This window comes from Rattus norvegicus, chromosome 3 (genome assembly GCF_021556685.1).
Source record: "Rattus norvegicus strain SHRSP/BbbUtx chromosome 3, alternate assembly SHRSP_T2T, whole genome shotgun sequence".
In the NCBI taxonomy this organism is placed as follows: Eukaryota; Metazoa; Chordata; class Mammalia; order Rodentia; family Muridae; genus Rattus; species Rattus norvegicus.
This window is the reverse complement of record NC_141536.1, coordinates 146,637,179-146,659,957: the sequence shown is the minus strand read 5'-3', so window position 1 is coordinate 146,659,957 and position 22,779 is coordinate 146,637,179. Positions and strand designations below refer to the sequence as shown.

Genomic DNA, 22,779 nt, shown 5'->3' with positions numbered 1-22,779 from the left:
CCTGTCCAGATTGCTACACGTCCCATGCTGTAGCTTCACGGTGCTCCCGAGGACCTGAAATAACCCTGTGGCATTCCACTGCTCCTCTCTGATGTGCCCTGTGTATTTTGAGCTCCCTGAGGCTGAAGACCATACTTGGTGTTTATAGAGGGGTCAGCCTGGATGGGTAAAAAAGGAGGGAGAGAGAAGAAGACAGGCTGGACCTGCGAGCAGGTAGCACTCATCCTAGGTTGGAAGAGCATCATAGAAGGGGGCAGGCCTGACCGTCCCCCGTCCACCTCTAGACATTTGATCAAGGCTGGGCACTGATGGCTTTGACTGCTCCCCTGTGTAACTGAGGAGTTAGAGACATTGTCAGGCTTGGCTGGGAGGATGGAGCCACAGACAGGGCTCTGCCCAGGTGGGGCACCCAGGCGCTGGTCCTTCTGCCCTAAATAATCCTAACTTGATTCACCGCTAAGGGAGATTTATGGTGCCATGAGTTTTGAGTGCTACCATGAATATGAAGCCATTTATCTCAAGACAAGCTCCCTTGATCCACAGAAAGATGTCTCCTTGCAGCAAATGGCTCTCCTGTCCCCTGGCCAGTGGCTTGCTGTCGGTCCTAAATTAATGGGGAGAGAGATTATCCTTTGTGTGAGCTACTGTAGCAAGCCGGGGGGGGGTGTGGAGGTGGCATGGGGAGGGTGTCAGGAAGAAGCAGAATCACACGATGGGCAGAGGGCCAGCTGGTGCATGGGCTGTGACGCCTGCTGGGCTGACCACCCGCTCACCCTTGCCTGAGCCAGCTTTTCTGTGGTGCAAAGAACAGAACTATAGGGGGCAGACCAGATCTGGGATGGGATTCCAGCTCCTCCTTGCTACACCACGTGACTTGGGACAAGTGATTTCAGCACTTTGAGTCTCAGTTTCCCACTTTGTGAAATGGGCTGCAAACCAGAGGACACTCTTGGACCCAGGCAAACGACTGACACTCAGGATGTATTAGTGACACTCCTCCCTCAGTGTCTCAGCTCCCCTCCCCGTACCCTACCCCAGGCTGGGAATGAAACCTGAGACCTCAAACCAGGTAGGGAGACACTCTACCACCAAGTAACATCCTTAACCTTTTTACTTTTCATTTGCAGACAGGCTGTTCTTAAGTCGCCCAGGCTAGATTTGAACTCTCTATAGCTCGGGAAGGCTTGAATGTACCATCCTCTAGCCTTGACTTTCTGAGTGGCCAGGACAGTCTTATATCACCAGGCCTCTCTATACTCAGTTTGTATGTTGTATGTGCACCACACATGTGCCTCTCTCTGGAGGCCAGAGGACAACCTCAGGTATCTGTTCTCGACTGCCACATTTTTTGAAACAGCCTCTTATCATTTGCCACTGAGCATGCTGGGCTAGCTGGCCCTCGAGCTGGCGGGGATTGCCCTGCCTCAGCCTCCTATCCCACATCACGGGCACTGGAATTCCAGTTGTAGGTTCCACCTGGCAGCCTTACATGGGTTCTGGGGATTTGAACTCAGGTCCTCATACTTGTGCTGCAAATACTTTACCCACTGAGCCCTCTCCCCATCCCGGCTCTTACTTCTAAAGAGGGTTTTCCTGGTACTTTCTGTAGCTCTCGATTTACAGTATGCTCTGCTGGCCCGTGGATCGGTTAGAAGGTGGCCTGAAGAACCCGTGGGTGCTAAAGGCTACTCGCAGGGGGCAGTCACACGGAGCCCAAAAGGAAGGGGATAATGGTCGTCAGGGAGCAGATGATTGTCAGCAGGCTGTGCGTGCTAGCTCACTCAGCCACACTGTCTCAAAAGCCCCTGCTCAAACACTCCTCGTGTTTACCCACCTCCCTTTCTCTTCCTGTCCTTAGATGTCCCGGTTCCACACGGACTGCAAGGACCTGCTAACCCAGCTCAGTCTGGGCAAGGCTGTGAAGGCCAGCCCTGGGGACCAGATCCACCTCCGCCTCCACTGCTACCTGAAGCGTCTGGCTTCCGAGTTCCAGACGGAGAAACTCCTGGCCATGAAGCTGCAGGTGGCTTCCCTGAGCCAGCCGGGCCTGGGCCAGGAGTTGTGGGAAGAGGCCTGGGAGCGACACCAGAAGATCCAGAACTTGCTGAGGAAGGCGCTAGCCTACTGCCCGTGCCCAGAGGTCCCTGCTGCCTACTTGGCGCACATCGATCAAAGCAGGCCAGCAGCTAAGGGTCAGGGTCTGCCTAGAGAAGTGGGTTCCAAATGGGACAGGTCTCTACAGGACATTCTTGCTGTGGATCGAGTGTTAAAATCCCAGCGGTCTCCCCGGGCCCCTCAAGGGGAGCAGAACAGAAACATGTGGGCAGGTCTGCTATCCCCAGAACCTGGCCAGTCTGTGGACCCTGAGGAAGGCAGAGGTGCCCCCAAGCTCCCTGATCCCACCCTGGAACGGCTCCTTGCCTCCCTCTTCTCCTGGCCACACCTTCCCAAGCAGAGAAAGGCCTCCCGTCCGACTGGGGGCAGCTTTTCCTCGGAAGGAACAGACTCACAGACATCCCTGGAGGACTCGCCCCACACAAGCCCTCCTGCGTCCCTCTAACTGGATCTGAACCACCACGTCAGCTCCCAGGGCTGTGATAGGATCCACAGAGCCCATGCCACCCCATCAAATATGGCCGTAGAACAATATTAGGACCATCTTCCAGCTCCCGAAAACGCCAAGACGATGGGTGATTAGCCACACAGAATAGGGCTTGTGGGAGTTAGAATCCAGACTCAATAAAAGGACATTTTTATTGAGGGTTGTGACCGTAAAGTCTCATATGGCAAGGGTGGCCGGGGGCTCCTTGTCAAAGAATTGTCCTTAGGAAGCCCAAACCCAGGAAACCCTGGGTTCACATGGGTAACAAAGTAGTGGGAGGGGCGGCTCTTGTCTCCAGACCCAGATTAACAGACCCCAAGACAAGGGCTTTGCATTTGACAGTGTCCCCCAGGAGCCACTGGGAGAAAGGTAAGCAGGGATTGGGGGTGGGAGTAAAGGGCATTTGTCAGGCAAGTTCCATCCAGCTGAGGCCTGTCAGGAGACAGAAAGGACAGCAGTAGTACTCTTGAGAGGCCATCTGAGGTGGAGGCGGCCCAGCACTCCTACTCCCAGGAGCTGGCTTTGGTGCGCACAGGCCGCAACATGGAGGGGAAGAAGTTGGTTGGTGCGGAGTTCTCCCCAGGGACCAGGGTCCCCAGCTCAGACCCAAAGCACCACACGGAATCTTGTCCGCGCAATCCACAGACAACCCCCGGTTCCCAGGGAGTGTTACCTCATCTCCAAGTCCCACATTCAGTACCAGCTGTGCTGAATCATCAGGGGCAACGGTGGTGGCGGGTGTGTGTGTGGGGGTGGGGGGGAGCGGGGTGCAGTCTTTAAAAGCTGGTGAGGGTGGGTGCAACAGACAAAGACCATTCGATCTACAGCCCCTGGCTTTTTACAGGGCTGCATAGCGCCCCCTAGTGTCACCTTTAATCACAGATGTTGGAAGTATTCACAGGGCTCTGAATCACCAAGATGGCCTCCTGGCAGCCCCGGCTGAGTTTTCCAGGCCCTGGGAGAAGAGCAGGACGTCTATTCTCCCATCAGGGAGAATGAGACAGGGAGAGAGAAAGCCTGAGTCATGTTCGGGAGGACGAGGTGCCTCAGGAGACATCTCAGCCCCAAACAGCTTCAAGACTCTTCTCTAAGACTCTGGATTTCTCTAAGCATAGCCTGAGGTCTGCCTGTTTCAGACCCACCAGTGAAGGTGATTGTAAGGAAGGATATCCAGGGACTGACATCCCCTCTGTAGACACACTAAAACCAGGCTCCGGGCCTGGGGGATGCCCAGGGACTGACATCCCCTCTGTAGACACACTAAAACCAGGCTCTGGACCTGGGGGATGCCCAGGGACTGACATCCTCTCTGCCTAAAACCAGGCTCCGGGCCTGGGGGAGGCTCCGGGCCTGGGGGAGGCTGGAGGCTGTACCGAGGCCACCTGCTTGGTGTCTTCTTGTTGTTGTGTTGTCTATTCTGCTGCCATCACAGATGACCACAGGCTGTGGGACTTACAAACAATGGAAGTCCTTTGGATTTACAGTTCTAGAGACTGGGGAGTCCAAGGTCAAGGGGCTGCCCCCTGTGAGGACCTTCTTCAGTGCAAGGGTCACCTGCAGATGGAGCTTATGTGAGGGGGTGGTGGGGAGGGCCAAACCCATCCTTATGAGAAGGCCACCCCCCCACATTAATCTTGAAGGAGGGCAGCGAGCACACGTTTGATCTTTCCACCTCCATCTCTCCAGTTTCCAACATGTGAATTTCAGGGGACTCTTGAAACCTAGGGTGGCTCCCTCGGGGAGTTCTTGGGAATCCAGGCCTCAGGCAGCTCAGACTTGGCATTCTTCTCCCAGGCCTTGCATGCAGAAGGCTGAGGATGCTTCTGGAATTTGATCAGCCATCTCCATCCAAGCCTGTCACCCCGGAGGGGGTGGGGGCTAAGGCTCTTAAGCTGTTGTTACCATAGCAACAGCATCCAGCCAGTGGAGACCACAGACTTGGAGCAGGAAACCTGGGGAGTAAGGATGCAAGCTGCCTTTAGTGAGACCCACAACCACTGCTGGGAATGAGGACAGGAGGGGTGGGGTGTGATGGATGTGGGTAGGGGAAGTGGGGGAGGGGAAGGATGATGGGTGAGCCAAGGATCATTGGGTAGGAGGGGGCCCCAAGGTCTTGCACATTCTCCTGTTTCAAAAAGAATCGAACCTCAACGATTGACCTGCTCAGAGCAGCTCCTAGGGAGAAGGGGTGCAGACACAGAATATGGGTGAAAGACATTCAAAAATGAGGAGGGGCTGGGTGGGTGGCTCAGTGGGTGCGGTGCTTGTGAGTGCTTACTGTGCAAGCATGGGGACCTGAGCTCAGAGCCCCAGTGTGATGTCCCAGAGTGGTGTGGCAGTACATGCCTATAACCCTGAGCAGTGGGATGGAGGAGACAGACAGATCCCCTGGCTCGTGGGCCAGCCAGCCTCGCTGAATCGGTGAGCTCCAAGTCCAGTGAGAGACTGTATCACAAAACAAGAGAAAGGACACAGTTGTCTGCGCCTGGCCTCCACGTGTACCGGCGATGGCTCCCAAGTGCATGAACACATCCACGCACGAATTCAAAAAAATTCAAAAACAGCTGGTGTTTCAGTTGCGCCCAGCTTCGTGCTGAGATCCCCAAAACCTCTGGAAGGCTCAGCAGACTGCATGCCTACAGCCCTGTGGGGTTGGCATTCATTTCCTATCGTTTTCTGGAGGAGGGAATCCCAGACTTCTAGTGGCTTGGGGATGTCTTGTCTGATGTGACAGCAAGTGATGGATGTGGACCTTACATATACCTTGGCCACCACAGGCAAGGTGCAGCTGATTGCTGGGTGCCGATGGCTATGGTTTTGTCTCCTCTGTGTTCCTGTTGTCCTTGGCCATTATCGTGTGCCGGGAGTCATGGTTCTCTGGATGGTACTTACGCCACAACCTAGAGAGAGGTTAATGATGAGGACCTGGAGTTGACTGCCCAAGCTGCATCAGTCAGAGGCTGTGTGTCCTTGGACAAATGGAGTACCTCTCTGATTCTTGGATTCCTTGGTTTCTGTAAACTGAAAACTGCAGGGCCTTGGGAAGCATTATCTGAGTTGGCCTGTGGGGATTTCTCAGATAGATGCTGGAACATAGTAACTGCTCACTAAATGGTAGTTAGATACATAACTTTGGCACCAGCCCTGCCAGCCCCCGTTGTTGTGGCCTGGAATATTCAGGAAGCTATCTCTCCAGAGCCCCAGTAAAACCCTCTACTGACTCCCCAACTCTGTCACTCCAAGTCATATGGCTTCCCGTGTTTTCTGAATCCCCAGTTGAGTCTTAAAGGCCACGGGGACTTGATTTATTGGCAAGGTGGAGACATGGCAAGGAGTTCCCATGTGTGGGAAATGGCCCCACAGCCATAGCTTTGAATAGCAAAGCCTTGTCCCAGATGCTCCTTTGATGCTGCTGTGTCCCTCCATGGGACTTTAGGCAAAGGTTTGTAACTTGCTGTGGGGGAAGAAAAGGAGAGTTCACAGAGACCCATAGGTAGGCAGTGATGTGACCAATTATCCCACTGTCTCAGGACCCCTTTCTGGCCTGAGAAAATGGGAGGCTAGGGACAGTTGAAGGAACATAGCCTAAGATGTCAGACAACACCCTCTCTGATGGCCAGACTCCCTCGTTTATCAAATGGGTGGATGGAAACCCTTCCACCTTGGGAAACACAAAGCCCTGGCCTTGAGCCCAGGCTTACCAGCCTGGTGTTCTCAGTAGAGGGCTGCTCTTCACTTCCCCATCTGTCAAATGGGAACAAGCCTTCTGGGTCAAGAAATTGGGTGTCTGGATTCCCGAGCTCAGCACTAAGCTTTTCTGTGGTAGCAAAAGTTAATCGGGGGTTTCTACCCCACCTTAGATCATTTAGTTCCCAGATAAAAGACACAAAACCTTTATAATAAGCCTTAGTCAGCACTAGAGCTGGGCAGATATCAACCCTCTGAGCTATTTTGTCCACTTCCCTGTCAATAACCCCGAGTTATGACTTGCCAGCTTCCACTGGGCCGCTCTTACTCAGACTACCCAGCCCTTGTGGCCAGTTCTCACGATCCTTTACCCCATGGCATCTTCTCTCTCCTCTTCTTCTCTCCTCATGGGTCTCTGCCTCAGACCCTCAGACCCCAAGCCAGGAAACGGAAGCCCCCGCCTACCTCTCTTCTGCCCAGCTATAGGCTGTAGACATCTTTATTCAACCAATAAGGAGCAAGGTTACAGAGCATCCTTTGGTGTATGTGAGGATCTCCTGGCCCCTGGGGGGCAACCAGACCTTGCGGGCCAGTGTTTAGCATTGTAAACCTCAGCACCTTTCCTTCCTGAAGCCATCAGTCTTGTGAAGGGGCAAAGCTTTGAGCGTGATCTTGACAGAGGTGGGGGCAGAGACAGCACTGAGCCCAAAGGGAAACTTAGGCCCTGCACAGTGCTTCGCATCTGGCCATTTCCTTATCTGATGGTATTGCAGCCATCTTCTGAGACGCTCCCACTTCCCAGACCTGATGACGGATGCCTAAATGGGGCGACTTGTTCAAGGCCAACTATCTGGGAAAGGAATGGAGGGGAGAGAGCTCAGACCCAGACTTGTCTGATCAGTGCGGCATTTGGGACAACATGGAGCCTGACCAGAGAGGCCATCCACTCTGAGGTAGTCAATACACGCTCTGTGCCCTCTAACTACTCACTCCAGATGTAGACAGGGGACAGCTGGTCCGGGTCAAGGCACAGTCTGCCCTCAAGAACTAGGGCTGTGCTGTTCCCAGGGGCTTTAAGCTGGCTCCCTGCCCAGGACAAACTGTCCGGCCCAGAACCCCACCCTCACCCAGCTGACAAACAGCACGATACATGTGAGCCAGCAGGACCCTGAGGAGGAACCCTGAGGACAGCAGCGCCCCGGGGGTGTGGGTGGCTCTGAAGGGTGAACACTGACCTCCTCAGGCCTCACTGTCCCCATCCACGAGATGGGGGTGTGATGCCGAGATAGACTCAGAAGTGCCGAGTTGTTCTCCACGCCTGGCCCCTGGCCCACAGCTCTTGAACCCCGACAGTCTCCAGAGGGGTGAGAGGGTCTCTGATTGTGAAGGAGGGATAGGATCACCAACCCTCAAAAATTCTGTCTGTGGACCCAAGGAAGACTGAGGGGCTGAAAGTCACACTGGTCACCCACAGCCTTTGACTCACCAGTGAGAGCTGCCTTATATGTTCTTTGTAAAGAGTCTAAGGCCGGGGTCAGGGAAGCTGCCACAGGCTGGACCCTGGGGAATAGCGGGGGAAGGAGAGCCCAGCTGGGGCAGAAGGCTATTTGCTTCTTCACTCGCCTTGTTCTTTCTGTAGCTCCCATCAGGACATTTCTCTTTACCTTTGTAGGTGGCCCAGATGTACGAGTGTGTTCCTAAGTTCTGTGATCTGTCTCAGCAAAGAGATGACGCCCAAGGAGGGCCGCGGGGCCCCCATCTCATAGCTGTTTGTTCAGAAGCACAAGTCACAGCTCCAGGCATGTGACTGGCATCCAAAGTTGGAACAGTCCTGTGGACCCAAGCTGGTGGCCTATGCCGTCCAACTCTGACCCCAGGGAGGCAGTGCCAACCGTTCTGACCTGAGTTGAAGAAGGCCCACCCAGGGTCCATCTGAGAACGGGTGGTTCTTGGAAGAACCTCGAGGCTTTAGCTTTTTAAGAGAGATGTAGTGGCCTGTGGTGAAGACCTTCTGAGGGGGTGGTGGCAGGATGACAGGATGGCCTCTGGGTATTGTCAGTATTGTCACTTGAAATTCCCGTCTGCCCTTCCCACCCTGCCTCCCTCTCCACACACTAACAACCCATCCTGGCACCGAGGAGAGGAACAGCATGCCCTTGAACTCTCCAGAACTCTAAACACACTGTAAAAATAGAAAGAAAACTTACATGGAAACATCATTAAAGAACCTTTTAAAGATGGCACCGACCCGTCCAGGAGCAGGACTTAGGCATGAACCCAGCTGCTGCTGAGTGGCTCTGACTGCTTCTGACTGCTAGCCGCAGGGACAGGACATTGCACTGCGCCCAGAGACTGGAGTGCATAATGGGAGGTGCACATGCTAATTATTATTATTAATAATTATTATTATCATCATCATTGTTATACATAGTCTCGTGTAGGCCAGCCTCTAACTCACGTCTGACCCAACTGTGTCCACATCCTAAGTACCATACTATAGGCACTCGCCACCATGCCCAGTTTCATGCAGTTCTGGGGATTAAATCCAGGGCTACGTGAGTGCTAGGTAAGCACTCTACCTGAAAGCCGCGTCCTCAGCCCTGTATTAGCCACATAGGCATTGCTATATAAAGCACTTGGCAGAACAAATTGCAAAGAAGATGGAGTTGTCTTGGCTAAGGTTTCTGAGGGTTCAGTTCATCATGGCGGGAGGGCACGTTGGAGCAAAGAGGTTGACATCCCGGGAGCCAGGAAAAGCAGAAGCATGAGAGTGGGTGTGGCTGGGGAAGATGCACCCCCAAGCATGCAACCCCAATGACTTACGTCTTCAGTTAGGTCTACTTTCAAATTTTCCAGAACCTTCTAACACGGTACCGTCAGCAGGAGAAGCAGCCGTCAAACATCAAGCCCATGGGACAATTTCAGCATCATTGCTAATGTTGTGATATTAATGCCCCAGCCAAAGCCACCTGAGGAGGAGGAGGGGTTACTTAAGCTCACATCTTAGGGTACAGCCCGTTGACAACAATGGGAGTCAAGGCAGCTGGTCACATCCACTGACAGTCGAGAGCAGAGAAGGGTTTTTAGTACCCTTTCCTCGTCACCAAGTCCAGGACTCAGCCCAGTAAGGGTGGGTCCTCCACCCTCAATTAATCCTATTAAGACACCCCCACCCCCAACAAACTTGCCCTCCAGCCAACCAAAAGCCCCCTGAGCAGCCCTCAGTGAGATTCTCCTCTCAGGGGACTCTAGACTGTGCCCAAGCATCACCTGCTGTGACCGGACGTTACTAGCCTTGTGCTGGATGGCTGTGTTCTGCAGTCTTAACTCCTGCCAGTCACAAGGCCCTGAACCTATTCCCAACCCCTACAGAAGCTTCCCACGGCCTTGTAATTAATCATACAAAGTGACTTTCTCTGAAATACCGACTGGGAGCCGTCCAAACACACATCTCCCCAATAGCTAAAGCACATGAATTTGTTACTGGAGAGTTTGAGGCTGAAGGAAAAGTCTGGTTACACAAAGACTCGATCTTAGGCCTAACCAAATGTTTATTAAATGAAAGGTTAATTTTGAGTTTACTTGGGAAACAGTAGGTGTCTGATACCTCAAGACGGTGGTTCTCAATGGGTGGGTTCGCAACCCTTTGGGGGGGTCCCACATCATATATCCTGCAGATCAGATATTTACATTACGATTCGCAAAGGTGGCAGAGGTACAGTTATGAAGTAGCAATGGAGTAATTTTACGATTGGGGGTCACCATGACACGAGGGACTGTGTTAAAGGGTCACAGCCTTGGGACGGTTGAGGACCGCTGCTCTAGCTGATAACTTGTGGGATGATTTGTGTCTATAACTTTCAAATATTAATTTTTTTTTCGGAGCTGGGGACCGAACCCAGGGCCTTGCGCTTCCTAGGTAAGCGCTCTACCACTGAGCTAAATCCCCAGCCCCTCAAATATTAATTTTTAATTAATTAATTGAAACTAAAGCTGGAGGGGGCCCTTCCTCTTATTATATGGGTTTCCAGAAACATTCTTATTGTGGAATCAATCTATTATTATTGTGTATGTATGTATGTATGTATGTATGTATGTGTGTATGTATGTATGTGTGTGGCCGGTGCACGTGTGGCCTGGTGGAGGTCAGAGGTCACTTCCTTCCACTGAGGGTTCCTGGGATCGAGCTCAGGTGGTCAGACTTGTGGGGCAGACGCTCCCATTCACTGAGCCATCTCACTGGCCAGATGTTCTTTTTTTTTTTTTTTTTTTTTTTGGTTCTTTTTTTTTGGAGCTGGGGACCGAACCCAGGGCCTTGAGCTTCCTAGGCAAGCGCTCTACCACTGAGCTAAATCCCCAACCCCCAGATGTTCTTAATATGCGATCAATAAACATAAGCTCTCTCCGGGTCCAGTGTCAGTTTTTATTAAGGCTATTACAGATACAGAAATATAGATGTATATCTTTACCGTTAAATGCCCTTCTCATAATGGAATTTCCAGGAGAATTCAGTCCTTAAAAAGGGCAGCTTTCAAGACTCGGTAAGCTTGCACTGAATGCAATAGGAAAGAGGCTTACGATTAAGTCTTATCAAAAGGAGCGAGCTGAAATCTAGCGTTTAAAGGCGGCGCGAGAGTGTTAATGTATGCTTTTGTTAAGCGCTCAGAAGTTTTCTAAGCTGATTTTGCCGGGCAAAGTTAAAAATGTAAATTTAAAAGAAGCGTTTTCACACCGACCTACATCTAGAGTTTTTCTGGGTTTTGTTCCATACGGAAGGACATATATTTGTGTTAGTGTTGATGTGGGCTAATTTTGCAGTTGGGATAATAAAGTTAGCACTCAGTACTAATTGGCTGCTGAGTAGATCCTGCATTTTGTTATACATGGTGCTGCGAGAGTGGGCATTTTAATACCTAACTTCATATGCACGTACAAGTTTAAGTCATCAAGATTTCGTGTTTTTTTTTTTTTTTTTTTGGTTCTTTTTTTCGGAGTTGGGGATCGAACCCAGGGCCTTGCGCTTCCTAGGCAAGCGCTCTACCACTGAGCTAAATCCCCAACCCCGATTTCATGTTTTTTTAGAGTTGCTTATGGTTTCTGGGGATTTTGCCAGGCCTTTCACTACTCGGGAAACTGAGTTTGAACAAAGTCAAGGTTCGTGGAAGTGCTGTGTTGAAGTCTTTTAAATTAGCTACTTTATACACAACTATTTTAAAGTGAGGTCAGTGCATTTACTTCAATATACCCATGGTTAGAAACACATGGAGTGCTGAGTCCGACCGTCCCTGCATTTATTAGGTGTGTGTTTGTGCCCAGGTGCAGTGGTGTGCCCGTGAGCAGGGCCGCAACCCATGCACCAGAGGACAGCTTACAGGAGTCACGTCTGTCCTTTCACCACGTGGCTTCCAGGAACCGAACTCAGGTCACCAGCCTTGGCGGCAGTCACCTTCGTTTTCTGAGCCACATCGGCAACCCTTGATCTATATGTTATACAACAGCTCACAGAGGTTTTTAAAAAAAAAAAAAGCATGTAAATTTGATGTGGGCAAAGTGACTAGTAAGTGCTCTCTTTTATTTGATATGTTTTTTTTTTTTTGTTTTTGTTTTTTTTTTTTTTTTTTTTTGGAGCTTGGGACCGAACCCAGGGCCTCGCGCTTGCTAGGCAAGCGCTTTACCACTTAGCTAAATCCCCAACCCTTTATTTGATATGTTTTATAGCTGGATTTTTAGCACATTAAAAGAGCCAAGGAAATCCCCCCCACCCCCGGGAGTTTCTGCCATTATTAAATCAGTGCTGTTTAGACTATGGACTCACTGTGTAGGCAGACCTGCTGTTTAAACCCTGGTCCGCATCTGTTTCCCTTGTCTAAAGACCTTCTGCCATTGTGTCTACGGGTGTAATTTGCACACCAGAGAACAGGTCCGTTTGTTGTCACTGGTGCTGGCCCTTGTGTGTGTAAGAGGTCTAAGGCTTGGATGTTTGTCTGTACAGCGACCGTGGCTCTTCTACCCGTTCAGTCGAATGCTCCTCTTCTGACAACTCAGCTTTCTACAATCCGAAATGTGAGAGAACCCTTTACCAAGCTGGTCTGCTCCAGAACTGTTTGCCTCTCCCAGGCCCTTCTCGCTGTGTTCCTAATTGTATCTTGACTGTTCTCTTGAAGCAAGGCTAGTTAGCCAGGCCCGGGCATTGTGTTCTCTAAGCAGCATTTCCTAATAATTAAGAGGTATTAGACACTAGTCACTTAGGGAATATGTCTATAACATGTGTAAACTGCAGGCTAGTTCTCCTTAAATATTTGCTCCTGTTGGTTGTGTTTTGGTAAAACTGTGTAACTGTCGTCTGGTAACAGTCTGCAGAATTACAGATGCAGTTTTTACTACATAAACAGTATTTGTATGTGTGTGTGGGGGTGGGGTGGGGTTGTTTTCTGACACTAACACATCATCCATAAAACAGACAGAATTAATTCTCTTGGTTGACCGCCAGAACTTGACAGAGGACCCTGTTGCTGAAGACACTGCCCACTCTGGTTACAGTGCTTGCGGAAATCAGGACGTACTTTCCCGGCAGCCTCACCCCTGAAGCTAGTTCTCACGGTGGCAGAGGGAGCTATGCACACTGCCAAGAGAGAACATTTATCAACAATTCTGTCTTGCTGCAAAGCCTTTGAACAGCCACAATGACTGGCCCACCAAGATAGCCTCAGCAGCACAATGGTGGTGGGTGCAACCAACCACTGTGTGATTGGACTTACGGTCTCCTCAACAGGGCGGAACTCATGTCTGATACTATAAACCAAGCCAGGAACCCGCGGCTGGAGAGCCATAGACCCTAGAATCTACAACTACCATTTAGCTAAATTAATATAGTTCCCAACTGTCTTCTAAATACGTATCCTTGTGCCCATAGATAAATACCGCGTTCACCCTCTCGTCAGAGAAGCTGCCTGCTACAGCATATGGAAGCCGAGCTTCCGCTTAGCTGGTCACGATGCACGGAGCAAGTGACTTGGGGTGTGCGATCCCACATGGAACCTGTACAGCGTTATCGCTACACCTAAGGCTCAGGGAAAGCGAAAGAGAGGGCAGAAATATTAGAGCCAGAGGACTGAGACGGTGGCTTCAAGAGCGTGTCTGCACAGTATTCATGGACTCTGAATGACATGGCTGCTTGAGGAAGACCACACCAGCTGACATAACAGCATGGACGGGGAGAACGGGGAGAAAGAGGGATATAAATGATGTCAATATAGCGTACTCAGTTATGAAGTTTTCGAAAATTAGAACAAATTCAAGAACAGACTCCAGTGGGGCCTGATCTAAGAGTTATTCATTCTATACCCCCTTCGTTGCTTAAATGGTGCCATAAAGGGTTTATTTGCACCAACTCTTTGACATCTGACATTTACCACTGCCCTCCAATGTGGTAGTGGGAGGATCATGAGCTGAAGGCCAGCCTGGGCTACCTAGGGAGACGCCCATCTCAAAACAACAGCAGAAAGAAACTGTGTGCGCCTGCCCTGGTTCCTAGGCCAGAGAGGAAAAGTTCTTCATCATGGTGACCTGACACTAACTGGACATCTAGCAGAAGCAATCTGCAGATTCAGGGCAAGCCTCGCACAGTCCCTGCAGGCTCTATTGCACAGATAATAAACCAAATCTTCACATTTATATCGGAACTTCAAAAAGCCCCCAGACCGTGACAAAGCTGGAGAACTCTAAGTTCCTGGTTTAAAGGCCTCCTAAGATCGGCACTGATCAAAGCAGTGCCGTATTGCCAGGATAAAGACGGCTAAGTGGGGCAGTGTGGGAGGCAGAAAGAAAACCAGGTGTCCATGACCAGTCTATTTGACCAAGATGCCAAGTCTATCAGTGAAGAAAGCGTTGTCTCCTCAGGGCCAGCAAGATGGCTCAGTGAGTAAAGGTGCTTGCCGCACAAGCCCAGTGACCCGAGTTCTAGCAGGCTGTAACGGACTCTGGAAACCTTGTCCTCTGACCCCCACATGCTTGCTGTGGCACACAAGCACCTAGGCACATCGAATACACACGACAATAGTAAACAAAAGAAACCTTTGAGAGATAGAATAGATAGCAAGTAGCTTGGAGACTATCGGATTTTCGCATATTAAAAAGAATGAGGTCAGACCCCTATTTGGGGCTCCATATACCAAAGTGTATGAATCACAGACCCAAAAGAAGAAACCCAAGAAGGCCTAGGAGAAAGAGTGAGCCTGGACTTGACAGCGGATTCTCAGACATGACCCCTAAATCAAAAAGGGGAAACGTTTAAATTACTCTATACATTGAAGGACCTTATCAAGAAAGCAAAGAGAGGGATGGTTGGACTGTTAAGAACACCTGTTGCTCTTGCACAGGATCCAGGTTCAATTCCCAGCACCCACACAGTGGCTCACTATCTGTAACTCCACTTGCTGCCTTCTTCTGACCTCCGTGAACATCAGACATATACACGCAAGCATACATGCAGGCAAAACACACACACACACACACACACACACACACACACTCACACACACACATTTAAAGGTTGGGCTGGAGAGATGGCTCAGCGGTTAAGAGCACTGACTGCTCTTCCTAGAGGTCCTGAGTTCAATTCCCAGCAACCACATGGTGACTCACAACCATCTGTAATGAGATCTGATGCTCTCTTTTGGTGTGTCTGAAGACAGCGACAGTGTACTCATATACGTATTTAAAATAAATCTTTAAGAGAAAAAATTTTAAAAAATGAAGGTGAAAAGACAGTTTGTACAATAGGACACAATATTTGCAGACAGCACATGGAATGAGTCAACTGTCTGGCACCCACTCAGAGAGCAAAGTGCAGACCACACAAGCCTGACTGTAAAGGTGGAACACACACACACACACACACACACACACACACACACACACACACACACAAATGCAAAAGTCTTTGAAGACTTCTTTTGCCAGGGTACATAAAGAACTGATAAAACTCAACAGAAGACAGTCTTCTGTTTGAGTCCACATCATGAGAGAGAACATCGTGAGAGAGAACACAGCAGTGACCAAGAAGCACATGGAAAGACACGCCCTTTGCCGGGAGGGAATCCAGATGACAACCGCCACTACCTGCCTCTCACCTCCTAATGGGATGGTTACAATAACAAATGCAGAAGATACAATGTGTGGGGAGGTCATGAAGCAGTACCCTTAGACACATAATGGTGTAATTGCTATGGCTTAGATAACCCAACAATTGCAGTCCAGGAACTGAAAACAAACAGGAAAAAAATATTTTATGCAAACCGTGTGGCATTATCCACAATTTCTAAAGGCAGAAACAACACAAATATCCAGAAAATATGAATAGATAATCACACACACACACACACACACACACACACACACACACACACGCCCCATCAGTATATAGAGAGAGGAATGATGTCCTTGTTTGTTTGAGGCTGGGTCTCACGGATCACGGGCGAGCCTTGAATTTAATATGTAGCCAAGGACGACTTTGGATTTCTAATCTCACCTCTCTGGGACAGGCATTCGACAGACAACACCCCTCACCCCCAGAGCTTAAGTACATGTTCAACAAACGCTCTGCCCACTGAGATACACTTCACTTAAACGGGAGCCAAGTTCCGACGCATGCTGCAACTCGGGCAAACCTCATGCTAACTGCAGTGAACCAGACACAGAAGGAAGGCTGTCTGTGGTTCTGTCCTGTGAAATGACCAGATGTTCACAGAGGCGTTAAGTGGGGGAGGAGTTATTCGGGGCCGGGATGGGAAGAGGGTGGGAATTGTTAGTGGGTGGGGGTTTTTTTGTTTGGACATATGAAAGATATTTGGAAATAGCCAGTGCTGGTGCCCACACATTTCGGAGATGACCACCAGTGAACTGTGCATCTGAAAGAAATTAAAGTGGCCTAACGTACGCAGTGCGGGTATTTTCCCATAGTGAAAATTCTTGGAGAGAAATAGTGATTCATGAGGCAACATGAATGACCTTACGGACTTCATGCTATGTGGAAGAAGTCTTGGGAGGCTGCAGTTACAGTGACTACATTTACACAGAACGCAAGAAGAGTTGGTGGTGCCTAAGACCGCAGACGGAATTATGGGGTCTAGCGGTGATGCTTACAGAACACAGCACACCATTGGCTCTCTTTCCCCAGGTGGCTCTTTTGTTAAATTTATTCATTTTATTTTACAGGTGAGTGTTTCGCCTGCAAGAATATATAAGCACCGCTCGCACGCTTGTTGCCTTGGAGGTCAGAAAGGGGCATCAGATCCTCTGGAACTGTAATTAGGGATGGTTGGACCATATAGGTGCTGGGAATGGAACCTGAGTCCTTCACAAGAGCTCTTAAACTGTGGAGTGATCTCTCTGACCCCAGATATCACCATCATCACCACCACACCATCATCACTGTCCTCCTCCTCCTCCTCCTCCTCCTCCTCCTCCTCCTCCTCCTCCTCCTCCTCCTTGTGAGATGAAAGTGTTCTAAAAGTAACTGTGGTGATGGCAGGATACAATTGAAATCATATTAGAAATCACTGTGTCGTATGTCTTAAATGAGCGGATTTTGAGGTATGTGAACTTTATCTCTATATAGCTATTTAAAACATACACACAAAACACAGACAGACAGAAGCCAAAAAAGAGGGAAGCACAGAAAAAAGAAAGAGAGAGAAAGTGACGGGGGAATCTAGACAGTAAGGATTGGGCCCCACGCAGGCTTTCTTTTTCTAGGACTTAGAGAAGTCTGCCCGTCTCCTTTAAACTCTCAAGATTTCCATAGCCTTCTGATTGGCAGGGTCAGCCTTTCCTGGCCACCTTAAAGGTGTGAGACTCCGTTTAGGGCTAAGGGTGTAACTCAGCAGCAGAAGGAGGCCCTGGATTCAATCCCTAATGTAACACATACCTGTTCACATGGTCTTACACACACACACACACCTTACATAAACCTATACTTTACCTTGATATCATGTATTTAAATTGCCATTTTGCAATATTTTATTAATGCTTGTGTCTTGTCCTCAACTCTTTTGTGAGAACGAGAACTGAGCCTGTCTGTTCTGTGTCCTTTGGACTTCAGGGTGGTCAAGTGCATGAATGTATACGTGAATGGACAGTAACTCGTTTCTATTAATAAGGACTGCCCAGAGCTCAGTAAGAACTCTACGGTTGATTAATGATGTCTGCCGTGGGTGCTGGCAGGAATACAGGTAGTGGATATGCCCTAAATTCACTAACCTTGAGCTCAATAGGGCTATGCCTTGGGGTCCCCTGCCAGCAAGAACTCAGGGCTGCCTAGGAACAGTCACATCTCTCCCCCCAGCTCCCAGAAAAAGAGCACAGTTGTCATCCCAGCTGGCCTCAATAATCAATCACACAGCCACACTGTGTGCCCATTAGGATTTGTCATTGAGCCATATCCAGGTGCACGAGGCAGGCAGAGCAGGTTCATTTGCATCTCGTTTATGTGAAATTTGCATATGCCTCCACAGCCCTGTCTTCTTGCAATTTTCAAGTTAAAATGTCATTACTGCTCCCTTGAAGCCTGTTATTTCCTGATCTCGTCTCCCGCTCCCATGCTCCCACTCCCTCCTCTGACACAGCATAGAGGATGGGCTGGCAAAGGAAATGGGGTTTGTTTGAGCTTGGGCTCAGCTGCAGACCCACTTAGGACTTCCCCCAGGTGGGGGCTGTGACATCAGGTACAGGGACAGGGATGTGGCCAGGTAGTTGCCCTTCAAGCAGTCACTGAAGGGTTGATGCAAGCTTACCCACCCAGCGTTCTGCACACTGAGGACAGATTCCCACACCTAAGCTTCTGCCCTGGCTGTGCCCTCAAAAGACTCCTCTCTCTCCTGGCACAATAGTATCTGTAACTGGGCACAGTTGGCAGCACCCAGCATGCCTGTGGCCCTCAGGGGACCCTGAGGCATGGCCCTATCTAGTTCTATGTTCTCAACTTTTTTTTTTTTTGGTTCTTTTTTTTTTTTCGGAGCTGGGGACCGAACCCAGGGCCTTGCGCTTCCTAGGTAAGCGCTCTACCACTGAGCTAAATCCCCAGCCCCTGTTCTCAACTTTGAAGCACACACATTACCTATTCCAGCCGGCGCTTGCGGCAGTCATCATCAGACATTATTAATTGATCACAGACTTCTTTCTTACCAACCTCTATTCATGGTTAGTCCTTGGCCTAGCCTGTGCCTATACCTCATCACCTCATCATCATAGATGGATGCAGAGAGAGAGAGAGAGAGAGAGAGAGAGAGAGAGAGAGAGAGAGAGATCAAGCAGCCAGAAAAACTAGCTCAGGATTTTAATTTGGAGGGCAAAGATGTTAGGCGACTTGCGAACCAAGTCAGAGGGCCATGTGTTCTCAGAAATCAGAACAGGCCTCACCGATAGGCTCCGAGGTAGATTTGGGAGAGCTGGAGGCAGCAGACCCTCCTGCCTCCCTAGGCCAGGCTCTGCCATGCCCCCACCCTGTTTTGAACAGACACTCCCACTCTTCTCCCACTCGGACTAAACACTGTGCAGGTGACAAGTGAGCCCAAGGGCATCGAGGAAAACCTGTGGAGGGAAAGAGCCCAAAAGGCTCTCAAAAAGTTCTTCTCTTAAGGTTTATTTATTCTTATTTTATTGAGTGTTTTGGTGGTACGTCCTGGTGCATTCACATTCCTGAGAATAGAACTAGGTAGGGAACTGAGGCCTGGGCCACTGGGTTAAGGGCACTATGTGTGTGCAGTACCCACAGAAACCAGAAGAGGGCGTAAGGATTGGCAGTACCGGCATTTGGGAGCCATCACATGAGTTCTGGGAAACCTAGCCCCCAACCCCCTGCAAGATCACCAAGCACTGAGGGTTTTTTTTTTAAACAGGAGGTTAAAAAAAAAAAAAGCAAATCATCAACAGAACATGGCCGTGCTTGTGTGTAATTCAAGCACTCTGGAGGATGTGGCAAGAGGGTCACAAGTTCAAAGCCAGCCTGGTCTACAGAGCAAGCCTGTACAAGAAGCAGAATGCAGAAAGCCTTTCTGTGGGTTATGACATGGTGGCCCTACTGACATTCGGCTTAATATTTCAGAAAGGTTGGACTGCCCGGTTGTGTCCTGGAACACAACTCTGATGTCCTCACCCTGTGAGAATGTCCCCTCATGGACAACTCCCTTCACCTGGCCTTCATTCCTACAGCTCTGTGCAGATCGGGGCTGTGGCTGCGATTCTGATGTTTAACCTGGACACCTGCCAAAGCCGATAATCTTAAACTCACACAGTTAACGATGGCCTCTTCTTTACTAAGTGTGAGCCACTGTTCCCAGTGTAACGATATTATTCCACCTCAGAGCTCTTCCCACTGTCTTGTATTTTTATGAATGGGAAAACTGAGGGTCAGAGAGGTGAAACAACATGCTTGAGCTCACACAGCCCACAAGTGGCAGAAGCAGGATGTGAACCCAGGCAGACTCATCTCACCCCTCCCTCCGTGGTCTCTTACACACTCGAATTCCCCTCAGGGTGTGGAGTTCTCAAACCCATATCTCCACATATACCCCTTCTCCCCTCCCCCTGCCCCGTGCTTTTTGGCTTTAATCCATGACTGAGGTCTAAGATATGTGAGTTAAGCAATGACTATCCGGTGGGATGCGTCGCTGTTTGCCGTGCACGATCCCTGTGTAATTATCAGCGACTCCCCAAAGTACTCCGATTTGGCGGGTAAATTGCATGGATGCCCATCCAATCTGTTGTGTGTACTGAGGACGGTATCTCCCAGGGCTCCTGCGAGAAGTAGGGGAACAGTTCCGGTGCCATTCTCATTCCTGAGGAACTTGGATGGGTAGGGAGCTGAGGCCAGGGCCGCTGGGACATGAGATGAGCCCCCCTCCCCTCCCCGACACCCCCCCATTTCTATGGTTCCCAGCCAACCCGCCACTATGGCGGAGGAGCTGTAGGCAACCCTTATGGGGGAACTGATTTCCTGTCCACCTTGGTTTATTCGTCTGTTAAAGGGGCTGTTACTTGGGCCAGGATAGCTGCGGGTGGGATGTCAGCACAAACCTTTGCTTTGAATGCCCCAGAACCACCTGCAGAGATCTCCAATGCCCCCAAATCCCCTGCAGATGAAACTACAAGCAGAGGGTCTCTTGGGATCACTAGTTTCCAATGGCCTGGAAACTCCATTAAGCTGAACAAAGATTGGGAACATCCCAGCACTCCAGTATCCTGCGGGAGGATCTCCCATAAACACGCTCCTGAGGGGGACAGCCAAACTTTGCCATTCCCGTCTCTGAACATCACACTTCTTTCTCTAAAAACAGAGACTATAAATCGTGGCCTTGGGCTTGGATGGGGCAACATGGAGGATTTTCGGAGAGGCGGGTAGAACAACCGAGCCATGTCCGAATCATTTGGAACCCTACGAGTCCTCTACTGAATTAGTGCAGTGGGGTTGTGGGTTGTGTACTGCTCGGCCACCTGCTTCCTGTGAGAACCAAGGCCAGCCCCGCCCACCACGCCAGCCCCGCCCACCAGGCCAGCAAACCCCTCACCACCACCACTCTCTAAGCCCTCCCACTTCCCAAAAACCCCCTGAGTTCAGGGTCATTCAGATCAAAGGCCTTCCCAAGTAGCAGCCAGAGCTGTGGAACAAGCTGCATCAGAGAGCCTCCGTCTACTTACCACGCTCCAGCCGAGGCGGTGGTTCTCATCTTCCTGGAGGTCCAACAGCTGGGATCTCAGGATTCGGCAGTGACCCTGCGCGCCCCAGCATCTCTCACTTTCCACTAGTTATACTCCAAGGGTCCCCGTTCCACTCTCTAACCCTCATCGAAGTCACACCCTCTGGCCCATCAGGCTTTTCCCAGTTGGCTGTCTCAGGGTTTCCACATCTCCTTGACCAACGCTGCGCCCACTGCTGGGTCATGGGGAGATGTGTAGGTGGGGGCTTTTACTTCATTGTTTATAAGTAAAGGCTCCACAAGGCCAGCGGCCAAGACCAGGCTACTGTACAGCTCTAAGTTCTCTGTGCAAGAAAGTCCAGGATTGTGGGGGGATTGACTTGGCCCAGAAAAAGGTCTCACAGGTCTGCAAGGAGCTAGGGCAATGGCTGACAGAATTGATGTGTACTGGAGTCTCAGAAGCAAGACTCTGACCCAGACCCCACTTCAGGGTCCTCACGTTCTAGGTAGGGTGGATGACATTATCCAAAGCTGCCCATAACAGTGGGCATCTCGCATCCAGGAAGCCTTGCTACAGATTGACCTTGGCTCCTTGACTGTGCAGGTGGAGGTCTGGGTCTCCTTCCCTTTGAGAATAGTGTGACAGCAGTGTGACTTCAAAGCAGGGTCATAAAAATGCATTTTTGTTTGGCCGTCTTGGAGCCTGGCCAACAAGCTGTAAGGAAGCTCGTTCTAATCCCCACACAGAAAGTTCACCCTGAGGGCCACGAGGAAGTCATGGCCTGTGGTCCGGTGCCAAGCTCCCAGCTGACAGCCAGCATCCATCACCAGCCTTGCCAGTGATGAGACCCCTGCCCCCAGTGACTGAATCACCCTTCAAGTGGACCCAGCTGACACTGTGGAGACAGACAAACTGAAAGACAGGTGACAATGGCCTTTCACAGGACAAGTATACAGCAGAACAGACCTAGGACTCCCAGATCCCTTAAGACCTGTCACCTCACCACACACCTGACTTAGAGCTGGCCCTGCACCTCTTCCACAAGTCATCGTACCCTGCTAAGGGACAAAAAGCAGTTATTTAAAGGGAGGGAGTCCCACCCAGAGCTGAGCACAAGTGGCCAGGCACACCACATGCTTGCCCAGAAAACGCAGCAATGCCCAAGTCTTCTCCATAAAATAAAGTGTACATCTGAGGCACACCTAAACCCCGACCACTCTACACGGTCCCCTCCATCCAGAGCAGTTCTGGCACTGGGAGACCAGGAAGTGTAGAGCTGAGCCCCTACACCCCCCAAGAAGTTAGCTCCTTGGCCCCAGGCTTCACCTCATTTGTGATGTTAATTGCATAGATTTGCATAATGCACTCACTGAGCTGGTATTTTACTTGCACATTAGAATCATCTAATCATCTGTGATTTTTCCTTCTTTATCTTGATGATACCAGGAAGGGAGGGTGGGGGAGGAAAAGGGAGCTAGAGTCTTTCTGGGTCTCTGTCTCTCTGTCTGTCTCTGTCTCTCTGTCTCTGTCTGTCTCCTCTGTCTCTCTCTGTCTCTCTCTGTCTCTGTCTCTCTCTGTCTCTGTCTCTCTGTCTCTCTGTCTCTGTCTCTCTCTGTCTCTCTCTCTCTCTCTCTCACACACACACACACACACACACACACACACACACACATGCAGAGAGAATGCATGACAAAAATGTTCTTGGTCCCAAAACTTTAAGGCACTGAGATAGCAGGAGCATGACTGTTTGGCTAGGGTAGCCTGGGCTACATAGGAAGCCTTTGTCTCAAAGACTA

At 50.2% G+C, this 22,779-nt stretch overlaps 1 protein-coding gene and 1 long non-coding RNA gene across 7 annotated transcripts in view; one reads left to right on the top strand and one right to left on the bottom strand.

The window, feature by feature from the left end:
- The window catches only part of Kiaa1755 (KIAA1755 ortholog), a 33,312-nt gene extending 30,551 nt beyond the window's left edge, over positions 1–2,761 (top strand). For all 3 annotated transcript variants that reach the window (NM_001430470.1, NM_001430471.1, XM_087652346.1), the window contains 1 exon segment: positions 1,859–2,761. In NM_001430470.1, coding sequence (NP_001417399.1) covers positions 1,859–2,560 — 702 coding nt within the window. In that variant the 3' untranslated portion in view covers positions 2,561–2,761.
- LOC134486469 (uncharacterized) lies at positions 2,726–21,166 on the bottom strand. Of its 4 annotated transcripts, XR_015683928.1 has the most exons (4): positions 9,560–9,628; positions 9,113–9,258; positions 5,366–5,502; positions 2,727–4,554 (listed from the first exon to the last, which is right to left on the bottom strand). It is a non-coding gene; the product is annotated as an uncharacterized LOC134486469 (long non-coding RNA). The 4 variants fall into 4 exon arrangements; XR_015683929.1 differs by lacking the exons at positions 9,113–9,258; positions 9,560–9,628 and adding an exon at positions 20,984–21,166 and having other exon boundaries at positions 2,726–4,554; XR_015683931.1 differs by lacking the exons at positions 9,113–9,258; positions 9,560–9,628 and adding an exon at positions 7,525–7,715 and having other exon boundaries at positions 2,738–4,554.
- Positions 21,167–22,779: the final 1,613 nt, after the last annotated feature.